Here is a 21,654-nt window from a genome sequence, read left to right on the forward strand (position 1 = left end):
CAACCTAGGGGTTACCGTTGACCAGAAACTGAACTGGATTAGCTATACTAAATACTGTGGTTACAAGAGCAGGTCAGAAGCTACAAATCCTGTGGCGAATATCCCACCTTCTGACACCCCAAAGCCAGTCCACCATCTACAAGGCACAGATCAAGATATTGCAGAAAATTCAATTTGGAGATTTGGCACTAGTTGAATTACTGGATTGTGATAAAATGTTATGTATAGATAGGCTGCTGGTTAACTGGGGTTCTCGGAAAGAGACTCCTTTTATGGATTATATCTCTGCTTCCTTGAAAACATCCTGGGGAAGCAGCCATTTCTAGCAGCCTTGATGGAATAAATGTGACATCCTACAGTGTCCCAAAGGATGGAGGACTCACTAATTGTGGCATTTTGAGGTAGTCCAGATAGTGGACACAGGCATCAGTATAGAAATGTTCAGACAGAACAAATGTGGATGAAATAATTTTTTAGCTGATCTGGATATCATAGCAGAGAACAGGATTGGAGTAGTAATGTTAGGTAAATGAACTCCAGGAATGGCCAGGGAACAGATAAAAGGTGTATCAGAGGTGAGGTGAAATATCATTATGCAACAAATTGCCCTAAGTGGAGCCAGGGTTTCTCGAAGTGACGCGTAACACTCAGAACTGAGAGGCTGAAGAAGATTATAATGAACAGTCTGGAGGAATTGTGCTAGTTACAAGAAGCTTTCGTCTGGTTTTGGATTACTCGTGGTTTCATTTAAGTTTTTGGTCACCCAAAGGACATTAATTCTGGAAGTCAGCTTCCATAGTTAACTGCCCTAATTCTTTTCACAAGACATTCGTTCTCTGAATACTGTAATCATGGAAATGAGAAAGAGGCACCAAATCAGCATGCTGTCTGCCTCAGCAGCCTCTGGTGCAGACAGATCATGAATTACAAATCTCCCCATTCCCCGTCCGGAATAAATTTTAGCCATTGGTGCTCTATTGCATATTGAAATGGAATATGTTTGTGTGCAAAAATATCCTGCAGTAAATATGTATTACTTTGAATCAGAATTTAACTTTCACATTCTCTTAGTCATTTAATAATAGTTTCTGCATTTTTGCCAGATTGTTGCTGCTCGTCAAAGGGCTCGCTTTTTACGATTAGCTCGGCCACCAACTCTTGCACAACTTAAAGAAGCCAAAGATCGTATGAGAAAACAGAGCCTCATTCAACAGGCATTACAGTATGGCATCGTTTTTTTCTAAAATATTGTTCGAGTTTTGAAAATCCCATTTGTTTAACTACCTGTAATTTCTGGTTACTTTGCACCAGCAGATCTTTTTTTGACATAATGCTAAAGTTACAGTATTTCAAAATCAAAATGTCATTATTTTGTCTAACTGCAGAGAATTTGCGCTCTACATTGTCATGCTGATTCTGCTCCTGTTGATCACGTTTGGCAAATTTTCCAAAGATGAATATTACCTCAACCAAGCCGTTCGAGTGGAGTTTACCAGGTATGGCAGTCTGGTTCGATTTTGCACTTGTTACTCAAGTCCATTAAAGTAAAAATAAGTTGGAAAATAAGGGCATCTAGAACCATAGAATTCCTACAGTGCAGAAGGAGGCCATTCAGCCCATTGAGTCGACCTCAACTCTCCGAAAGAGCATCTTACCCAAACACTGGGAGGAAACCAATACAGACACAAGGAGAATGTGCAAACTCCGCACAGTCACCCAGGGCCCGAATCTAACCCAGGTTTCTGGTGCCGTGAGGCAGCAGTGCTAACCACTGTGCCACCATACTGCTCCCATTTATCTCAATGCAATGATGTGGGAGAGCTCCTGGTGGGGGAAAAAAAATAGAAGTAAGAGAACCATTAGGACATGTGACTAAACAATCTTTGAGATAGGTTTTGAGGAGATCTATTTGAAGGTGAAACAGGATTTTGTAAGAAATAGCATAGTCAAGGAAATAGGTGGGATGTAGATTAGAATTGCCACAACACAGGGTGTGCTATAGGACGTAGTGCTTGAGAAGATTGAAGAAGGAACCGCTGTGCCATCATGCCAGCCTATTTCTGATTTAAACCAAAGCAAAATACTCTGGAAACTGGAAATCTGAAATAAAAACAGAAAATAATGGAAACATTTAGCATTCAGGCAGTAACTGAGTTGAGATAAACAAGTTACTGTTTCAGGTCAATCACCTTTTTTTAAGGAAATGACGCACCCATAAGCAGATGGGTTTTTATGATAACCTGGAAGCTTTCATTGTAATTTTTCTCTGGGTACTACCTCAGGGATTAACACATTTGTGATGAAAGGTTTTCTTGACCTAAAATCTTGTTTCTCTTCACAGATGCTGCCCGACCTGCTGGGTATTTCCTGCATGCTTGCTTTTCTTTCACATTTATTCAATTCATTTTCACAATTTTCCACAGTATGAGTCCATTACCAAAAACACAGAACTATTTTGATGGCAGCCAAGTGGTTATTAGTCCATCTTCATTCACACAAGTATTGTCTTGTGCATATTGATTCAGGGCACATTTCTGGGTGCTGCCTACTTGATTTACTGGGAGAGAAATATGTGGAGGTGCATAGCAATTCCTCAATTCCCCAATGACAAATAGTGCTGTTTACTCCTGAGGAATTGTTATTTGTACATGGCGGTGCTATGAGGTAGATATGTTTCTAATAAAAAAAGGGATAAGTGAATACGGGGAATAGAGGGAGGTGGATTTGAGACCAGGGAGAGATCAGCCATGATCTGATCGAATAGCGAAGCCACTCGACGGGCTGAATTTGCCTGCTTCTGCTCCTAATTCCTATATTCCTATGGCAACTATTTACTCTTTCACGCTCTCTATAGTGTTTCAAATGCAAATGCAATTTTTGCCATTAGGTAGCTTACAGAGATGGAGTGAAGTAAAAGGACTTACATTTATGTACTATCTTATCACATTTCTCAAGTACAGGTATTTCCAAATTAATGTTCTATACAATGAATTGGTTGGCATTACAGTGGATATTATTGGGAAGGAACATATACCTGCACTTTGCATATGGCAAGGTCCACAACAGTGATGAGATAAATAACTCAATTCATTTTTTTTCCCTTATGTTGGTAAACAGTCTGAAATATATTTATGTTGAGTTATGAGTTTTTTGAGAACTTTTTCATTGTATTGGATTTTAAAGTTTTGAATGGTATTCTTCACTCTAAAACATGCTGCTAAATTTCTAGTAAAAAATCTGACAACACCAGGTTTTAGTCCAACCTATTTATTTGATAATATACTCACAAGCTTTCGAGGGACACCCTCTTCGTCAGGTGAATGCAGAACTCTCCATTCACCTGACGAAGAGGGTGTCCCTCGAAAGCTTGTGAGTATATTATCAAATAAATAGGTTGGACTAAAACCTGGTGTTGTCAGATTTTTTACTGTGTTTACGCCAGTCCAACGCCGGCATACCCACATCATGGCTAAATTTCTTGACAGCTACGGTTATTGAAATTATTATGTTGAACCTTCGGTTTTGAAATCCATTGGTGTGCATACATTGCTGGCATGTCTATTTATTTCCTGTCCCGTATTGTCCTGGAGAAGGTAGGGAGCTGTCTTAAACTGAATCCATTTGTATGTTGGACGTGTTCCCACAGTGCTGTTAGGGAGAGAATTTCTGAATTTTGAGCCATTGGTAATAAAAGTATGGTGAAATATGCCCGAGTATGAATAGTGTGTGACTTGAAGGAAAACTTTGAGGTGACAGTGATCCTATGCACATGTTGGCTTGGTTCTTTCAGGTAGTTTAGCTTATGAATTTGTGAGGTGCTGCAGAAGAAGCCATGGCAAGGTACTGCTTTCAGTAGGTAGTTTTCATGATACTCAGATAGTAGATGTTTAAGCCAGAGGTTGACATGCCAATCAATGGAATGCTGCCCTGGATAGAGAGCAAGTTCTTGGAAGTTTTTGAATTTGCACCCATCTAGGCAAGTGGAGTATGTGCCGACCTATTCCTGACTTATGCCTTGGAAGTGGTGGAGAGGTCAGGAGATGAACCACTCACCATATCCCTGCAGCATCAATGATATAGAAATTTGGCTATTAGTTTACAGTTGGAAAAAAATAGAATATGCTTGGAGAAAAAATGTAATTCTAAAAGATAATTTATGCCAATTTACTTTATACTTGAGGTTGTTTTTGTTTTCCTATCTAGGAATGAAAAATTTCCTTTCATAAATATGAAAACAGTTGATGATTGGTGGAATTGGAGTTTTAGTGTCTTGTTACATGGCCTGTACTGGGACACATGGTATAACAATGCTGCAGCAAAAAGTCAGGTAACCCAGAATAATAGCATCCATTTAAATTCTCTTCAACTTTTCAGAACTATTTCCTATGGTAGATTATGTTTCCTGTTACACAGCAAGCTATTTCATTGTACATTTGTTGTTTATTCTCTTCATTTCAAGTCAGGTAAATTTAGGATTTTGAAAAGACTGAAATAAATATAATAAAACTGTATAAAGTACTACATTCTTAACTACAGTTCAGTTGTTAATTGCATAATTCATGTACTTGACTGCAACTGAACACCTTCATTTCACTTTTACTAACCACTTACTCCAATTTGGGGTCTGAGGGAGTCAGAGCCTATCCCAACAAACATTAGATGTTAGGCAGGATACACCCAGTACAGAACACCAATCCATCACATGGCACACACTCACACACGCAGGCAGGCTAAGGGAATCATGGCCAATTCACCTAACCTGCACATCTTCGGACTGTGGGAACAAACTGGAGCACTCAGGGAAAGCCCAAGCAGACACAGGGAGAGCGTGCAAACTCCACACAGATAGACACACAAGGAGGGAATCAAACCTGGGTCCCTGGAATTGTGAGACAGCAGCGCTAACCACTGCATCACCATGCCACTTTTGCAACTGAACATGTGAATGCATTTCAATGTTAAAAATTGGATAGACAATTTGAATTAGTGTGGAACCATATTCCAGCATGGGTAATCATCTTCTCCACATTTATAGTGCAATTATATCATACAAGAAGTGATGCAGTGTTGTTTTATAACATGAATTCTGTCATTTATTGTGCTTAGCACTCTTCTTTGAAAATAATTGAAGTGCTAATTGATGTTTCAATTACGACCTGTAGGCTGGTCCAGTCCAAGGACAATGCCATTTGATTGGTGCACCATCACTCAGAAAAATCCAAGTCACCAATAACTCCTCCTGTAATGTAAGTGCTTTCATCCCATCTTTAATTTCCAACCGCTTCTATTGTCTGCTAATGTTCTATACAAGACTCAGAATACCACCCAAGCAGGTCTGTTCTAAACTAAATCATTACAAAAATGAGGGTAAATGGGTGGCATAGTGGCACAGTGATTAGCATTGCTGCCTCACAGTGCCAGGGATATAGAGAGATAGAATATAGGAGTAGGCCATTTGGCCCTTCAAGCCTGCTCCGCCATTCATTATGATCATGGCTGATCACCCAGCTGAATAGCCTGATCCCGCCTTCTCCCCATATCCTTTGATCCCTTTTGACCTAAGACCTATATGTAACTACATCTTGAAAACATACACAAAGCGATTCTGCCAGTCCCAGCATCGCTGTAGCAATGCAGTGGGCCAATCCACGTGGTTCCAGCTCCAAGATTTTTGGAATCAACAGCATCATGCCGGAAATCTTTGTGGGGTTTATTTCCATTTTTAAATTTCAATTTAAATTTCCATTAGTGGGCTCGAGACTGAAATCTCCAAGCCTGTTAGTGCACCTCCCCCCACCCCCCCAACCACCCACGCAGGAGTGGTCCCCTCCAGCAGGGTTTACTCCTGCGCCCCACTAACAGGGAATAAGCAGCCCGGCCCATGCTGGAGGGAACAGAGGCTATGGAGGCCTCCGCCAGGTGGTCGGGGGTTAAAACGCGGGTGCTCCCTGGGTAGTACTAGCCTGGAAGTGCCAGCCTTGCCCAAGGGGCGCTGTGAAACTGCCCACCATGTATCAGGCATTGCCAATGGGGTGGGCCTATTGGAAGCAGAGCCCATAGGGAGCAATCGGTGGGGGTGGGGGATCCTGCTGCCACTCAGCACAGTGATTGCAAGCAGAGAAAGGGAAGAAGGTGATTGGGGCTGTTGATCTGCCGGGGAAGAGGGTCAGGGAGATCAGGGCTTGCGAGGTCAGGGGACATATCAAGGTTTGTCCAGAGAGGTCCGGGAGGTCAACGATCAGGGGTGGGAGTTTCAGAGGGGAAGCAATGCAAGATTGCAGGGCTGGCCAGTGATTGAGCTGGCCAACAATTGAGAGGCTGGCAGAATGGGGCCACACTGCACATGCGCCAATCACGGCGCTGATAGATTGGGGCATGCGCAGTGGTCCACTCAGCACTATGCTGCCAGCTACTCCAGTGGGAATAGGCCGTACCCACTGATTTTCAGAGTGAATCATGCTAGCACGCTGCAGTGCTCAGAGTATGGGAGATTCATTCTGAAAATCACGCCAAAAAAAACAGCTGGAATTACTTCAGTTTTCACATGAATTCAGCACTTAGAATATTTTTGGGAAAATCGCCCCACAATGTTTTTGCCTCAACTACTTTCTGTGGTCGTGAAAATGACCACTGTCTGGGTGAAGACATTTCTCCTCATCTCAATCCTAAAAGGTTTATCTCTTATCCTCAGTCTAGGTTAAGTGAGTGGGAAAGTTTACTGGAGTTTCATGTGGAACCTTGTCCTCTTTGACGAAAAGAAGCAGATTGTTTAGATGGAAAGAGACTGTACTGGAACTCTGAGGTACAGAGGGTTCTTGGTAAAGGTTAGCATGCAGGTACAGCAAGTGATTAGGAAGGCTAATAGAATGTTGTTGTTTATTGCAAGGAAAATGAAATACAAAGGAGGAATGTTTTGCTATAGCTGTACAAGGCATGGTGAAACCATGACTGCAATCCGAACAAAATAATTCTAAGGAGGTGATCTTATCAAAAAACATTCGAAGTGTTGAATGAGCGTGAAGACAGGAGAGAATCATGCTCAGTTGTTGGGCAAGCTCCCAGACACAATTGTGTGGCACTTAGGAAAAAAGGAAGCCCAAGTGTGATTCTTGCCAGCAGAGGGAGTGGGCGGAGTCTGTTCACCCAAGCAAGCCAGCTGCTGAGCTGCCACCCTGACAGATCACTGTCCTGGCCAATCACCGCCCCATTTATTCCCTAATTGCCTAAATGTACTGTAGCAGCTTGGGACAGATGAGTGGCTTGCTAGGCCATTTCAGAGGGCAATAGAGAGTTGCTCACATTGCAGTGATTGTCAGTCACATGTGGGCCAGACCAGGTGAAAATGGCAGATTTCTTTTCCTGAAGAACAGCTTTTAATTCCAAAATAATTAATTTAATTCACAATTGAATTTAAATTCCAGCAGCTGCTTTGGCAAGATTTGAACCATGTGGCGAGATCCCATATCCCCACAGTCATTGGATTATAGTACAGTGTCATGAACACTTCCTTCTCTATTTCCCACATTCTGCTGTAGCACGTTATCCATATCTGTGTGCTTTGAACAACAGTCAAAGGACAATAATTGGGAATGGAAACAAATGTCCAAATTTTACACTCATCCACCTACCCCTCCCCTGCACTACTCCATAACCATTCAGGCTGTTTCTATCACTGACCCAGAGCTGCTAATTTCAGCTGTACAATTTATTACCTTTCTAATTATGTGGTTGAGTGCTACTGTGTTTACCTGGTCTCTTTAATTTTAGATTCCAGAAGTATTCTCAGGGCTTATCCAGGACTGTAGGTCTCTAAACACCTCTACAATCCACCATGCAGTTCACTCAAACACAACAAAGAATGTAGGAACTGAACAATCCACCCAATGTGGCCGACTTAATTGCTACAAAGGAACAAGATCTGTTATTAACCTTGGTAGAACACGGTAAGAGATGCAGATGTTTTCATAGCTGGTTTTTAATGCACTAACATTTTAATTCTTGATGATTCTTCACAGTAATTTAGTAATTCTGTCTTGTGAATGAAAGCCATATCTGTACCAGCTATGTTTATGATTTGATGTGTTTAATTTTCTTTCCAAATCCCCACCTCCTTGCAAATCTGCCAGTTTCACTTTCTCCTTCGGAAGACATTGGGTAAAATTGATCCTCAGTAAAAGTACTTTGAGATATAATCCAGGTGGCATTCATTGCAAAATCAACCTCTCCCAAGGTCAGGATCCTCATTTTGAACAGACCCCATGAAAATTGTGTTTCCTCCTGCACGCATTTTTGTGTGCTGATGCAGGTTTTGGAAGAATTAAAATGTCGGCAACAACATCTAATTTGTTGTATTCCCTTTGGGGATCCATAAACCAAAATAACCAAATTTCCAAAACAATGGACAAATAGAAATATTATCAATAAGATTTCACTTTTTGCAACATTTACTTTAACACAAATCAACATAACTTACATGTAAATTAACAGAAAATCACAGTCAGATGTAAGTTGTTTCACTGATTTCTCCAGCACCTTATTTCATCTGTAGGGTCTCAGTTTCAGTGGTACCGTTATCTCAGCAGAATTCCAGTCTTTTTCCTTCAAGGATTTAAGACAATTCTCCACTGATAGGAGCTTTTTCTTAATCAGGGTTGGTGTCATGAATTAACCAATGTGATCTTCCTATATGGAATATTTCTTTCTGGAATCTTCTCAACTTCAAGGTGGCACAGTGGTTAACACTGCTGCCTCACAGCTCCAGGGACCAGGGTTTGATTCCCAACTTGGGTCTGTGTGGAGTTTGCCCTGTATCTGTGAGGGTTTTCTCTGGCCACTCCAGTTTCCTCCCAAAGATGTGTGGGTGAGGTGGATTGGCCATGCTAAATTGCCCATAGTGTCCAGGGGTGTGTAGATTAGAAGAGTAAATGTGTGGGGTTGTGGGGATAGGGCTGGGTGGGATTTTTGTCAGTGCAGTCTCTAGGACTAGGGGGCACAGCCTCAAGATAAAGGGGGGGCGGTTTAGAACGGAGTTGAGGAGGAACTTCTTCACTCAAAGGGTGGTGAATCTCTGGAATTCTCTGCCCGTTGAAGTGGTGGAGGCTGCTTCGCTAAATATTTTTAAGACGCGGGTTGATGGGTTTTTGATAAGAGAGGGGATTAAGGGTTATGGGGAGAGGGCAGGAATGTGGAACTGAGCCACGACAGATCAGCCATGATCTTATTGAATGGCGGGGCAGGCTCGAAGGGCTAGATGGCCTACTCCTGCTCCTATTTCTTATGTTCTTATGGGCCAAATGGCCTATTTCTGCACTATAGGGTTTCTATGATTTCTCTGGCGTCCTTCTGCTTTTACTTTCTATCCCTATCCACGTGCCTTCTGCCTCTAGATTTCCTGTCTTGCAGCCCTTCTTTGTGTCTGACCACACAGTTTCTGCATCTTAACTTCCTCCCTGTCGGTACTTCTTCGAGGTCAAGAGTTGCTGGTTCACATGGTCCAGTCTTTCTTACTCTCCAAGAAAATTACAACCGATTTCTTCACAATGCAACAAACTCTTGACGTTATTTACCCACATTTTGGATAAAATTTCAGATTCCCGAAGCATCTTGATGATATTTTCCTTAAAGTTGCTGCTTCCAGGTCAGAGGTTATCTTAGACAGTCATAGCTATGAATCCTTTCATAATGCTTACTTTTGCTTATTTATAAGTAAGGCTTACATTAACACTGCAATGAAGTTATTGTGACATGTCTTCAGGCTCCCCTTTATCCACAGTGCTTGTTACTCCTTCCAGTAAATTGGATGAGTTTGATTTCCCTTTGACAAAACCATGCTGACTCTTCTCCATTACCTTGAGTTTCTCTCAGCACCCAGCTATAACCTCCTTAATGATTCATTCTAACACCTTCCTAACTACAGACGCCAAACTAACTGGCCTATAGTTTCCTGCTTTCTGCCTCCTTTCCTTCTTGAATAGAGTGATTATATTTGCTATTCCCTGGCCTGATGGAAGCTTTTCGGAATTCCATGAATTTTGGAAAATTAACACCAATGTACCTAGTAGCTCATTACCTGCCTCTTTTACAATCATAGGGTGAGGTCCATCAGGACCCAGAGACCTGTCAGCCCACAGCTCCATCAATTTGTTCATTAATGTTTCCCTAGCGATTGAAATTTAATCAAGTTCCCTCTCCCTTCCACCTCTTGATTTATAGCCAATTACTGGAATATTTTTGTATCCTCTGTTGTGTGTCACTGCTTTCTCTCAGTAGAAGGCAGGGATTGCCTGATGGTAAAAAATTAAATGCTGTCATTCTTCATGCCACACTCCAGCATGGTATTTGCATGTTATTGTTAACTGTCAACACCTGAACTAGAGATATATTTTCACTGTTTACTATCTCTGCTTGACACCAAGAAAATAATTTATCATTTACTGTCATGCTTGATGTGGAGCTTAGGCTATAATGCTGTTTGCTATTTGTGTCTTTGGTGGCATTGTGGAGAATGGTCTAGAGTGGATCTAGACTTTGAATAAACATGAACTGGTTTACCTCTGACATACAATTTGAGAATTGTGAAAGATAATCCAATTTTTGTGTCTGTGTGGAGTCTGCACATTCTCCTCGTGTCTGCTTGGGTTTCCTCCAAGTGCTCTGGTTTCCTCCCACAGTCCAAAGATGTGCGGGTTAGGTTGATTGGCCATGCTAAAATTGCCCCTTAGTGTCCTGTGATGTGTAGGTTAGAGGGATTAGTGGGTAAATATGTAGGGATATGGGATTGTGGTCAGTGCAGATTCAATGGGCCAAATGGCCTCTTTCTGCACATAAGGTTTCTATGTTCTATGTTAATTTTTGTCATAGAATCAGTAAAATATTTCCCTGGAAAACATAATCCTTGTCTTGGCAGATTACAGCTAAAGGAAAGATTACTTACTTCTTATAATGTTCTTGACTATTTTCTCCAGTTTTCCCGAACTATGTTGTGAGTATATATGTAAGGGTAGAGAAGAAAAGTGGAACAATCAACACAGCTGAAGCAAATGTGGCCAGTACCATTGAGGGCCGTTTTTTTCTGTTTTCAAAAGAGAGATTAAACTATGAAAGTGATCCATTATTAATTGTTGTTACTATGTTAAAAAATATTAAGTTTCTGCAATGTTGTAGAAGTATTGTCATTCACTGTTGACTGGATAGTGCAATTGAAAATTATACTTTTTTTACATGAAGGATCATTTTAATGGTAGCAATTTCATTGAAATCTAAGAGGGCTGGCACGGTGGTACGGTGGTTAGCACTGCTGCCCCACAGCGCCAGGGGCCCAGGTTCAATTCCTGGCTTTGGTCACTGTCTGTGTTGAGTTTGCACATTCTCCCCATGTCTGCGTAGGTTTCCTCCCACAGTCCAAATATGTGCAGGTTAGGTTGATTGGTCATGCTAAATTGCCCCTAAGTGTCAGGGTGTCTAGCTAGGGTAAATATGTGGGGCTGGGAGGAATTCTGGTCAGTGCAAACTGAACTGAATGGCCACCTGTATTCTATGGATTCTATGAACCTTGCCATTTAATTTTTCAAATAGTGCAGAGTGAAGTAACAGGTATTCCCCTATTCACACTATTCCTTCAAAATTTTAGGCATGAGACTTACTCAACATTGTTAACACTGAAGGAAACTGAGTGGATTGATCAGTACACGAGAGCAGTGATGGTAGAGTTCACCCTTTACAATCCTCCCACCAACCTCTTCACCACAGTATCTCTGCTGGCAGAGTTTCCACTATTAGGAGGTGTTCTTTCATCAGCTCGTATCGAGTCAGTCAGCATTTACCAGAAGAACTCTGTTGTGGATTATTTCATCATGGCTTTTGAGGTGAGAATTTCAGGTCACAAGTTTAAAAATATTGGTCACTGTTCTCTGGAGAATACACAAATACATTTTTTTGCGATGTCAAACTCCAGTCAGATGAAATAGAAATGTAACTCATATGAACATATGGGATGGCACAGGTTCAATTCCCAGCTTGGGTCACTGTGTGGAGTTTGCACGTTTTCCCTGTGTCTGCGTGGGTTTCCTCCAGGTGCTCCAGTTTCCTCGCACGGTCCAAAGATGTGCAGGTTAGGTGGATTGGCCATGTTAAATTGATCCTTAGTGTGTTGAGAGGCTAATGAGTGGGATTATGGGGATAGGGCCTGGGTGGGATTGTGGTCGGCTCAGACTCGATGGGCTGAATGACCTCCTACTGCACTGTAGGATTCTATGATTCTATGAACAATTGACAAGTGTTCTTTTTCAGTTTTGTAATGTTATATCTATTTTTTGAAGTTTTTTTCATTTTTAGCATAAACCAATCTTAAGGCTTCTTTTTATTCTTTGATGCCAGAATTATATATAGTTCTGCACTGTGTAACCCATATCAATATTGAATTGAGTTCCCAACCAATTAGTCTCGAGTTTGACTACAGCCATTTTCAAATCAGCTTTCCATCTAGTATAGAAATTTTGCAAACATGATGCATGATACAAACAGTTTAAAATATTGGTGCACAAATTTCATGTGAGCTTAAATGTTTGTACATTTAATAGGCATGCATGATCATTTTACATTCATACCATTGTCATTGTGCTTTGCAGCTTTTGTTCCTGACCCTTATTCTACTTCACCTGTACTTCCAGGTGTGCAAGATGACTCAGAGAGGCGTACTGAGTTACTGGCAGGAGCCATGGAACTGGTTGGAGGTCAGAAAACTATTATAGTAAATTGGTTTGCTTTAACTAAATTAAGGCTTTTATTTTCCTTTGTGTATAAACAGATAGGGAATGTGGACAGTCAATTCCAACAAGTACAGAAAATAATTGTCTGGGGTGGGAATTGAAATAGGGATGGCATGGTGGCACAATGGTTAGCACTGCTACCTCACAGCACCAGGGAGCTGGGTTAAATTCCTGACTTGGATCACTGTCTGTGTGTAGTTTGCATGTACTCCCCATGTCTGCGTGGGTTTCCTCCAGGTGCTCTGGTTTCCTCCCATAGTCTGAAGATGTGCAGGTTAGGTGGATTGGCTATGATAAATTGCCCCTTGGTATCAGGGGGACTAGCCAGGGTGAATGCATGGGGTTATGGGGATAGGGCCTGGGTGGGATTGTGGTCAGTGCAGACTTGATGGGCCAAATGGCCTCCTCTTCACTGTAGGATTCTATGGTTCTATACAAAGAGGAGCAGTGACTTTCATCATGGTGGCATCTCATGCATATTGCGCTCTGATGCCATTTTACAATTCATGATGGTGCTCTATGTTTGCAAAGAGCTCAAAGGAATAATTTGTAAGTACTTGGGGCTGGATTTTGGCCCTTCAGATGGGTAGCAGGAGGCAGGGCTTGCCCACCTCAAGAGAAAGTGATGGAATTTTCATAGTGGGGTGGGTGGGGATGTGGGAAGTGCATGCTCAGGTGCAGGCTGGCCAGCTAACCCAGGAAAAAGATCAGTGGCAGCTGCAGGGTGGAATTATTGTATATTCTTAGCTGCGAGCACAGAAATCCATTAGTCTGTTGAAACACCTGAAACCCAGAAAAATATCTTGCTTGTTTGACAGCTCTGAATCTCTGATCTGTGCTGCCAAATGAATAATAGTTATTTACACAAGGTAAAGTTAAAATCACCATAGTCCCAGATACCACAGGCTGTTCTCCCCTTTGAGGGGAAGAGTTGAATAGTAATTTAATCTGAGGATCACCACACTTCAGGCAAGGAACAAGGTTGAGAAGGTTGGGTCTTAATGAATAATCTATCTGGTATGGAAATTGAACCCATGCTGTTGGTATTCCTCTACATCACAGTCCAACTATCCAGCCAACTGAGCTAAACCAAGTTACACAAGATAAGAGGTTTCAAGTGTGTGCAGTTTCAACTACTGATACTTTTAAGATCTGGACGATTTACACCTTTATTGGGCTGACATGTATTGCCATGGGGGACATGAAGGGCCATGGGGCTTGATATGAAGAGCATACCTTGACATAAGGGGCCACGGGAGTGTTTTGGCGGTCGGGGGGGGGGCATACTTTGTTATGGGGTGGGTGAAATGAGGAGGACTTTTTAAAATTGCCTTTCAAAAGGTTCCCTCATGCAGACTATGGTTTAGGACACATCTGAGGTGAACCACAACTCTTTGGGTAGGCCAGATTAGGAGTGCAAAGTGCAAGCTTGTGACCCAAACAAGCCTGTACACTTAAAAGGCAGTGTTGAAAATTGGAAGCCCTTGGAATGAGGTTGTGAGTCCTGGAATTGGGCCATGTCCACCATTTTTAAAAGAGCTTCTGAGTTACCCTGACTCAGTGAAAATACAGCTATTAATGTCTGGTTGATTAGCAGTTTCATAGAAACCCTACAGAGTAGAAGGAGGCCATTCGGCCCAACGAGTCTGCATTGACAACAATCCCACCCAGGCCCTATTCTCATAACTTCACATTCTTACCCTGCTGTTCCTGCTAATCTACACATCCCAGGACACTAAGGGACAATTTAGCCATTAGACACTAATGGCCAATCAACCGAACCCTGACATCTTCGGACAGCGAGAGGAAACTGGAGCACCCAGAGGAAACCCACGCAGACATGGGGAGAACATGGAAACTTCTGCCTTGCAAAACGTGCAGACACTGACCTAAACCAGGAATTGAACCCGGGTCCCTAATACTGTTACGCAGAAATGCTAACCGCCGTGCCAACCATCATCACTGTAATTGTGCCTGGGCAACTAACCATCAGACCTTCACATTGGAAATCAGTGCCAGATTCCTGTGTTCTCATCAGTTTTTTTTGTATTTGTCATTCTGCCATGACCTTTGGATGGAAATTCCTTAGCTCACGATAGGTTTGCAAAATCAGGGACTTCTATAGCAGTTTCAGATGGTGAAGGGAGAATTATGGAAAAGAACAGTGCCAGCATCAATTATTATTTGTATGAACTGAGAAGGGGGACTCAGAATGTGTCATTCTCATTAAAAGATTCAAATTAAGAATCTCAAGTTTTTTTCAGATTTGGTAAGAGAGTATATCGCTACAAGATTGTCAGCAATTTCTCCATAAAACATGAGGAAATTCATACTAGATATGTGCCAGGCAGTGCTTATCAACAAGAGGGAATCTAACCATTCCCCATGACATTCAATAGCATTGCCAACACTCAATCCCTTACTGTTAACATCCTGGGGGTAACCATTGACCAGAAACTGAACTAGACAAGCCATATGAATACTGTGAAAAATAAATACAGCAGCTCTGATGCTGGGAATTCTCTGGTGAGTAACTCACCTCCTGAAGCTTATCCATCATCTACAAGGCGCAAGCAAAAATGATTAAATATTCTTCACTTGCCTGGATGAACGCAGCTCCAACAATACTCAAAAAGCCCAATGCCATCAAAGACAGAGTAGATTGCTTGATTAACACATCATCAACTTAAATGGTCACTCCCTCTACCATTGATGCGCAGTAGCAGCAGTGTGTACCATCGAGAAGATGTATTGCAGCAGCTCACGGAGACTTCTTTGACATCACTTTCCAAAAACAAGATTTCTACACCTAGGATAAGGGTAACATATGCATGGGAACACCACCACTTGTTAGATCCCTTCCTAGTCACACACCATCCTGAATTATATTGCTGTTCCTTTGCTGAATTAAGATCCTGGAACTCTCTTCCTTCACAGTACTATGGGTGTACTTGCACCAGATGGATTACTATGAGAGTTGTTTTGTGTCAGTGCTTATGTATATTGGTTTAAAAAAGTGGCTCACCATTACCTTCTCAAGAGTGAGGGCTGGGCAGAAAATGCTTAGCAGCTCTGAAAAGAATCATATGGACTCAAAACATTAACTCTTTTTGTTTGCACAGATGCTGCCAGACCTGTTGAGTTTTTCCTGCATTTTCAGTTTTTATTTTAGTCAGATTTCTTGTTAGTTTTATTGGTTGAATTATGTGTACTGGTTATTTGTCTCCTGCAGACTTCACTGAGCCAGTAATTGGACTTAAATATAATACATAAGTAAAACTATTTCATGTAAAATATACATTTGTGTGTGAGACATACCATTTACTGTCCGTGTGTCCTGTTCTTCTCTAGGTCGGACTTATCATGATCAGTCTCTTTTATTATGTATATTACGTGTTTCACTTCGTATTGGCTCTGGACATTATTGACCAACTTCACAGTGGATATTTCAAAGCATTTGTAGATATGAGCTTGATTTCTGCATGGATTCAGGTGAGGAGCAGGAAACAGCATGACAGCATTTTCTGTGGGAAAGGCAACTCTATGAGAGTTGCGTTTTGTGTCAGTGCTTATGTCTGTTGGTGCTTGGTAACTATGTTTCAGAGCCGCATGCATAGATAATAAGCCTAAAACCCTCCTGCATTTTATGTGCAAAGATGTTCAATGAAAGCACTCCAGCATGACTTTCCTTATACACAAGGTAATTTTAAATTAATGGTCAGAGAACCATGCACAGCTGCATCTGATTCTCTTTTTTAACATACGCTGCTGAAAATGTGCATTGTTGTCTGTTGGAAATTAGATGCAAGACTGAAGTGAAAATAGAAAACGTTCACTCAGCAGGTCAGACATCATCTGCAGAGAGGGAAACTGAGTTAAAGGTCGATGAACTTTCTTCAGATCTGAAAGAGGTTAAAGCTGTAACAGTTTTTGAGCAACTACAGAGGCAGGGAAATAAGGGAATGTCTGTGGTGTGGCGGAAAGACACTCTATCATAGACCTTCACTATGGATTCCACCACCTCCCCCACTACCGCCCCCACATCCCCACCCCATTCAACCTCCCTCTTCTGTGTCACTGTTCCAGATCTGATGAATATTCATCAATCTGAACTGTTAAATGTTTCTGTCTGCTTGCTTTGTGTCTCTGCACTTGGAGCATTTTCTGTTTTTCTTTCAGATTTTCAGCAGCACAATGTTTTACTTTGGCAAGATTGAAGTATTTGTTTACAAAGTTCGCGTCATATATCATGTCTTTACGAAGAATGTGGTGTAGATGTGAAGTATGCAAGTTATGTGAAAGATTACAGTATATAAAGACCAGCAATAAGAATTTTTTAAAGAAATACGTAATCACATTATTAGATGACAGTGTAATCTTTCGAATAGTTAGAAAACCAAAATAATGAAGACCTAATTTGAGTCTCCAGCAACTCAGTTATTCTGGATTAAATTAGTTAGCTCCAAGTCTGTACAGTTCGGCATGATAAATAGGACGTGATACTGCATCAGGGCCTGCAACAGGACGGAAAAAAGAACCAGGAAACAGAATAGAATAGTGGGTTAAAATACTTTTGGGATCAAGGCTGGAATCCATCCAAAATAAACAACTGTGCCACTGTACAAATCCCACATGAAATGCATTTGATCACACTCAATACCATCTTTGTGACCACAACATATAATTGACACTGAATGGATCACATGAGAAACTGAATTTTTAAGATAAATTGAGTGGATTAAAGGGAGCATCACATCAAATTTATACGTTGTACCCTACCTGAGAATAATTGATAATGGGCATCAGTATGAACAGTTCTTGATTGATGAATACCATACCAGAAGAAAAAGAAGTTTTGTATTTTACCTCAAATGGGATTGCTTAAAATTCATTTTACAATGACTCATGGCTCATTGAATATGCTGATTTCACACAATTGTATAAATGAGTGAATATTGTGGAGCTAGTGCTTAGTCTGCATAGGATTCTTGCTCTTTGAGGGTAATAGCATTACATGTACTAGCCAACTCTTACCTGTGAATGAAGTGAGTACCTGAACTGCACTGACCAATAAACTGCAATATTTATTCCCTGCGCTGTGTTGAGTTCACTGATCTCTACAATGGTGCTAGCAAGTTCATCTTAATTGTTCTCGGTATCCCTGAACAGGAAGTATAACCAGCATTCTGTTCCTGACTGTTAGTCATTGTCCCTTGCTTGAATTCGGCATAAAAGCAAAATACTGCAGATGCTGCAGCCTGAAACAAAAACAGAAAATGCTGGAAAATTTCAGCAGGTCTGACAGTGTCTGTGGAGAGCCAACATTTCGAGTCTAGACAACCCTTCATCAGATCTAAGAGCAAAGAGAATCAGCAGAGAATTCTCATGTTGGGTGAGGACAGCTCTTGATCAGAGGAAATGCCTCTCACCCCACCCCCTACTCCAGATCCATGGACATTCATTAGATCAATGTTGTATACATCTCGGCTTGTGCGTCACAAATATATGACGACTTTTAAAAAGTAACATGTTTATTTCACTCTCAGATGAAACGTTTCCTTCATGGTTTGATTGTGTTTCTGCTGTTAACGAAAAGCATTCGTTTGCTACGTGTAAACAAGTTGATGGCACCTTGTCTAACAATGCTTCGACTGTCTTGTTCTAGTCTGATGTTACCAGTGGTAAGTAAAGCAGTTTTCCTTAGCAAAAGGTTGATTCAAGTTACAGTGAACTGTCTGTTATGTAAATATTCTAAAATTAACTTGGTTAGTACTGAACACTAGCTGTGCAGTAAGTCCCCTCTTGACATTGACGCAGTTATTGTTGTTTTGCTTTGACATTCATTCTAAAATAGGGACTAGGTAGGTGCTTAACAATGCAATATTCATGATAACATTGTTTGCCATAGACTTCCTGTTCATTGGGCTGGCAATCCCACATGCATACATGGCACTTACTGCCATTTTTCCTTGCACGAATGGGTCAGTGCACCCAAGGCTGGGGACGTCTTCTGTTGCTTCCTCTCACTCTTGACATTGAAGTTCACGGTGTCCACTGCCACACACATAGGTATGGTGCTGTGCTCGCACCTTTTCCATAATGGTTTGGACATAGGCACAAAAGAAATCAAAGTTTGTTGATAACACTGGGTTAATGGGTGTAACAAACCATGAAAAGCCATGTATAAAATTGCAGGACTTGGCCAGATCAAAAAATTTAGATGGACAGGTGACAAAGGCAGCTCAAGGCAGAGAGCTGTGAAAAAGTTCAGAAAAGAAGCAAGAATGAATTTTATCCCAAAACGCTTAATAGCTTTGAGAAACAGATGCATAAATCTTTATAAAATGGGAAAACAGGACACAGGATTTTGTAAATACAGCATTGAAACAAATGTTAAGCAGTGTCAATTGTTTGTTGAAGTTGGTTGCTTGCAAAGAAAGGATAATAGAGTCACAGAAAAGGGAACAGCAAAGACTCATCAAAATGATACGAGTGATCAATTATTATTGTTGCAAATAAGGGATTTCTTCATCAGCTCTCTTGCTGCTTATTTTTGTTCCCACTCTAGAAGCACTGAAGTCCTGGAGCTTCTTCAGCTGCTTCTGCACTGACCACCTGAAGTCACTAGATGGAGCCCAGTCACTCTGAAACCAGACAAAGGGTGTAATTATTTTGTTGAAATGTTGTTTCACTTAAAGTTGCACTTTTCAGAAGCTTAACGTTAAGCAAGGAATTACTGTTCTTTGCAAGGTGGAAATGTCTTACTCTGTGATTAACTTGTACTTAGCAGTCTGGTGGCACAGAAACAGTGTACACTCAGATCTTTTAGTTATTCCAGTGGTTCTAAAATTTCTTCTGTCAAGCCCCAGCAATAAATTCTCATTCTTTTATCTGCCTAACTTAAAAAATCTGAACAAAACACTTTGGGGTAGAAACTCATCTTGGTGGTGGCATCAATCAACTATTATACAAGTTGTCTGATATTCAATTCTATTCATAGATTCATGGAACCCTACAGTACAGATGGAGGCCATTTGGTCTATTGAGCCTGCACTGATAATAATCCCGCTCAAGCCCTATCACTGTAATCCCACATATTTACCCTGTTAATCCCCCGCCACTAAAGGGCAGTTTAGCATGGCCAATCCACCTACCCTGCACATCTTTGGACTGTAGAAGGAAACCAGAGCACCCGGAGGAAACCCATACAGACACGAGGAGAACGTGCAAACTCCACACAGACAGTCACCCAAGGCTGGAATCGAACCCAGGTCCTTGGTGCTGTAAGGCAGCAGTGCTAACCATTGTGCCACTGTGCTGTCCATTCAGTCAAATTACACTTTAGGCATTGTGCCTCATTGGCAATGGATCTGATACCACTCAAGACAAATTCTTTACCCTTTGTGTGATTTTTATTTTTAAAAATTTGCCCCTTTGTTCCAGTGATAATGATCAATGTCCCATTTTACTAAAATGCACACGGTGTCAATACTTCCATAGTTTTGAAAACAATGATTAACTCCCACTCCATATCTTCAGAAGCATTCCAATTCCAGTGAAAAGTCCTTTTGTGAGCATTTATTTGCAACAATAACAATTGATCACTTGTATCATTTTGATGAGTCTTTGCTGTTCCCTTTTCTGCGACTCTATTATCCTTTCTTTGCAAGCAACCAACTTCAACAAACTATTGACACTGTTTCTTAACATTTGTTTCAATGCTGTATGTACAAAATCCTGCGTCCTGTTTTCCCATTTTATAAAGATTCATGCATCTGTTTCTCAAAACTATTAAACGTTTTGGGATAAAATTCATTTTTGCTTTTTTGAACTTCTGAACAGAGAGAACAGCTCTCTGCCTTGTCACCTGTCCGTCCAAATTTTTTGATCCGGCCAAGTCCTGCAATTTTATACATGGCTTTTCATGGTTTGTTATATCCATTAACCCAGTGTTATCAACAAACTTTGGTTTCTTTTGTGCCTATGCGCAAACCATTATGGAAAAGACGAGAGCACAGCGCCATACTTATGTGTTGTATACATATTTGCCTCTGTTCTATTTTCTGTCCACCAGCCATTTGTCTAACTATGTTATTACATTCACTTATTAGTTCCTCCCTCACAGCAATATGGGTGTATCTACTGCAACAGTTCAAAAAAACTGCTGAATACCACATCTCGGGGGCAATCAGGGATGGACAATAAATGCTGGCCTAGCTAGCAATGGCCATATCCCATGGAAGTATAAAAACATGTAAGGAACATAGCAATATTATTAGCTGGTTTTTAACTGGATTACCGTTAGTCTATCGTCATAATCATCGCTTCAAACAGGTTGAATTTAGTTGGCATTCCGGATATTATATAATGCCAAAACCCATATTGTGCAGTAGCCAAACTAAGATCTGTTTACTCTGATGTTCATTGATACAAATCTAGCTGAACTGCATTAATTTAAAAAGGCCCATTAATTTGAATGCATCCTTTCCTTGTGTTTTTTTAAGCCTGACAAATGCATGAATTAACTTACTCTCGTTTGGATTTTTTCCTGTCCACAGCTGTGTGGTATTATAGTCATTCTGGCCTACTCCTGTCTCGGCAACCTGCTATTCCTATCAGAATCCTATTCATTCAGTACCATTGTGAGAGCTTTTCAGACAGTGCTGATGTACTTCATGGGCATGAGTGAAATAAGAACACTATCAACGCTGTACAAATTAAACCAGCTATCCATTGCTGTCTATTATGGAACATTTTTTATTATGATGACCATACTATGGGCTGGATTGGTAGGTACTTCAGTGTATTTTTGATTGTTGTTATCATATTTGAGATTTTTTTGACTTATTTATGCTGGGCTTTAAAAAACCATTTGTAACTTTGCAAG

At 41.0% G+C, this 21,654-nt stretch overlaps 1 protein-coding gene across 1 annotated transcript in view; it reads left to right on the forward strand.

The window, feature by feature from the left end:
* Positions 1-21,654, forward strand: part of pkd1l1 (polycystin 1 like 1, transient receptor potential channel interacting) — a 119,592-nt gene that overhangs the window by 81,003 nt on the left and 16,935 nt on the right. The window contains exons 40-49 of the mRNA XM_080214608.1: positions 1,104-1,222; positions 1,386-1,496; positions 4,204-4,327; positions 5,163-5,246; positions 7,768-7,943; positions 11,630-11,864; positions 12,627-12,731; positions 16,119-16,259; positions 18,314-18,448; positions 21,326-21,556. Coding sequence (XP_080070734.1) covers positions 1,104-1,222; positions 1,386-1,496; positions 4,204-4,327; positions 5,163-5,246; positions 7,768-7,943; positions 11,630-11,864; positions 12,627-12,731; positions 16,119-16,259; positions 18,314-18,448; positions 21,326-21,556 — 1,461 coding nt within the window. The remainder of the gene's footprint in view (positions 1-1,103; positions 1,223-1,385; positions 1,497-4,203; positions 4,328-5,162; positions 5,247-7,767; positions 7,944-11,629; positions 11,865-12,626; positions 12,732-16,118; positions 16,260-18,313; positions 18,449-21,325; positions 21,557-21,654) is intronic.

This window comes from Carcharhinus amblyrhynchos, chromosome 2 (assembly GCF_965287045.1).
Source record: "Carcharhinus amblyrhynchos chromosome 2, sCarAmb.v2.hapA, whole genome shotgun sequence".
Classification (NCBI taxonomy): Eukaryota; Metazoa; Chordata; class Chondrichthyes; order Carcharhiniformes; family Carcharhinidae; genus Carcharhinus; species Carcharhinus amblyrhynchos.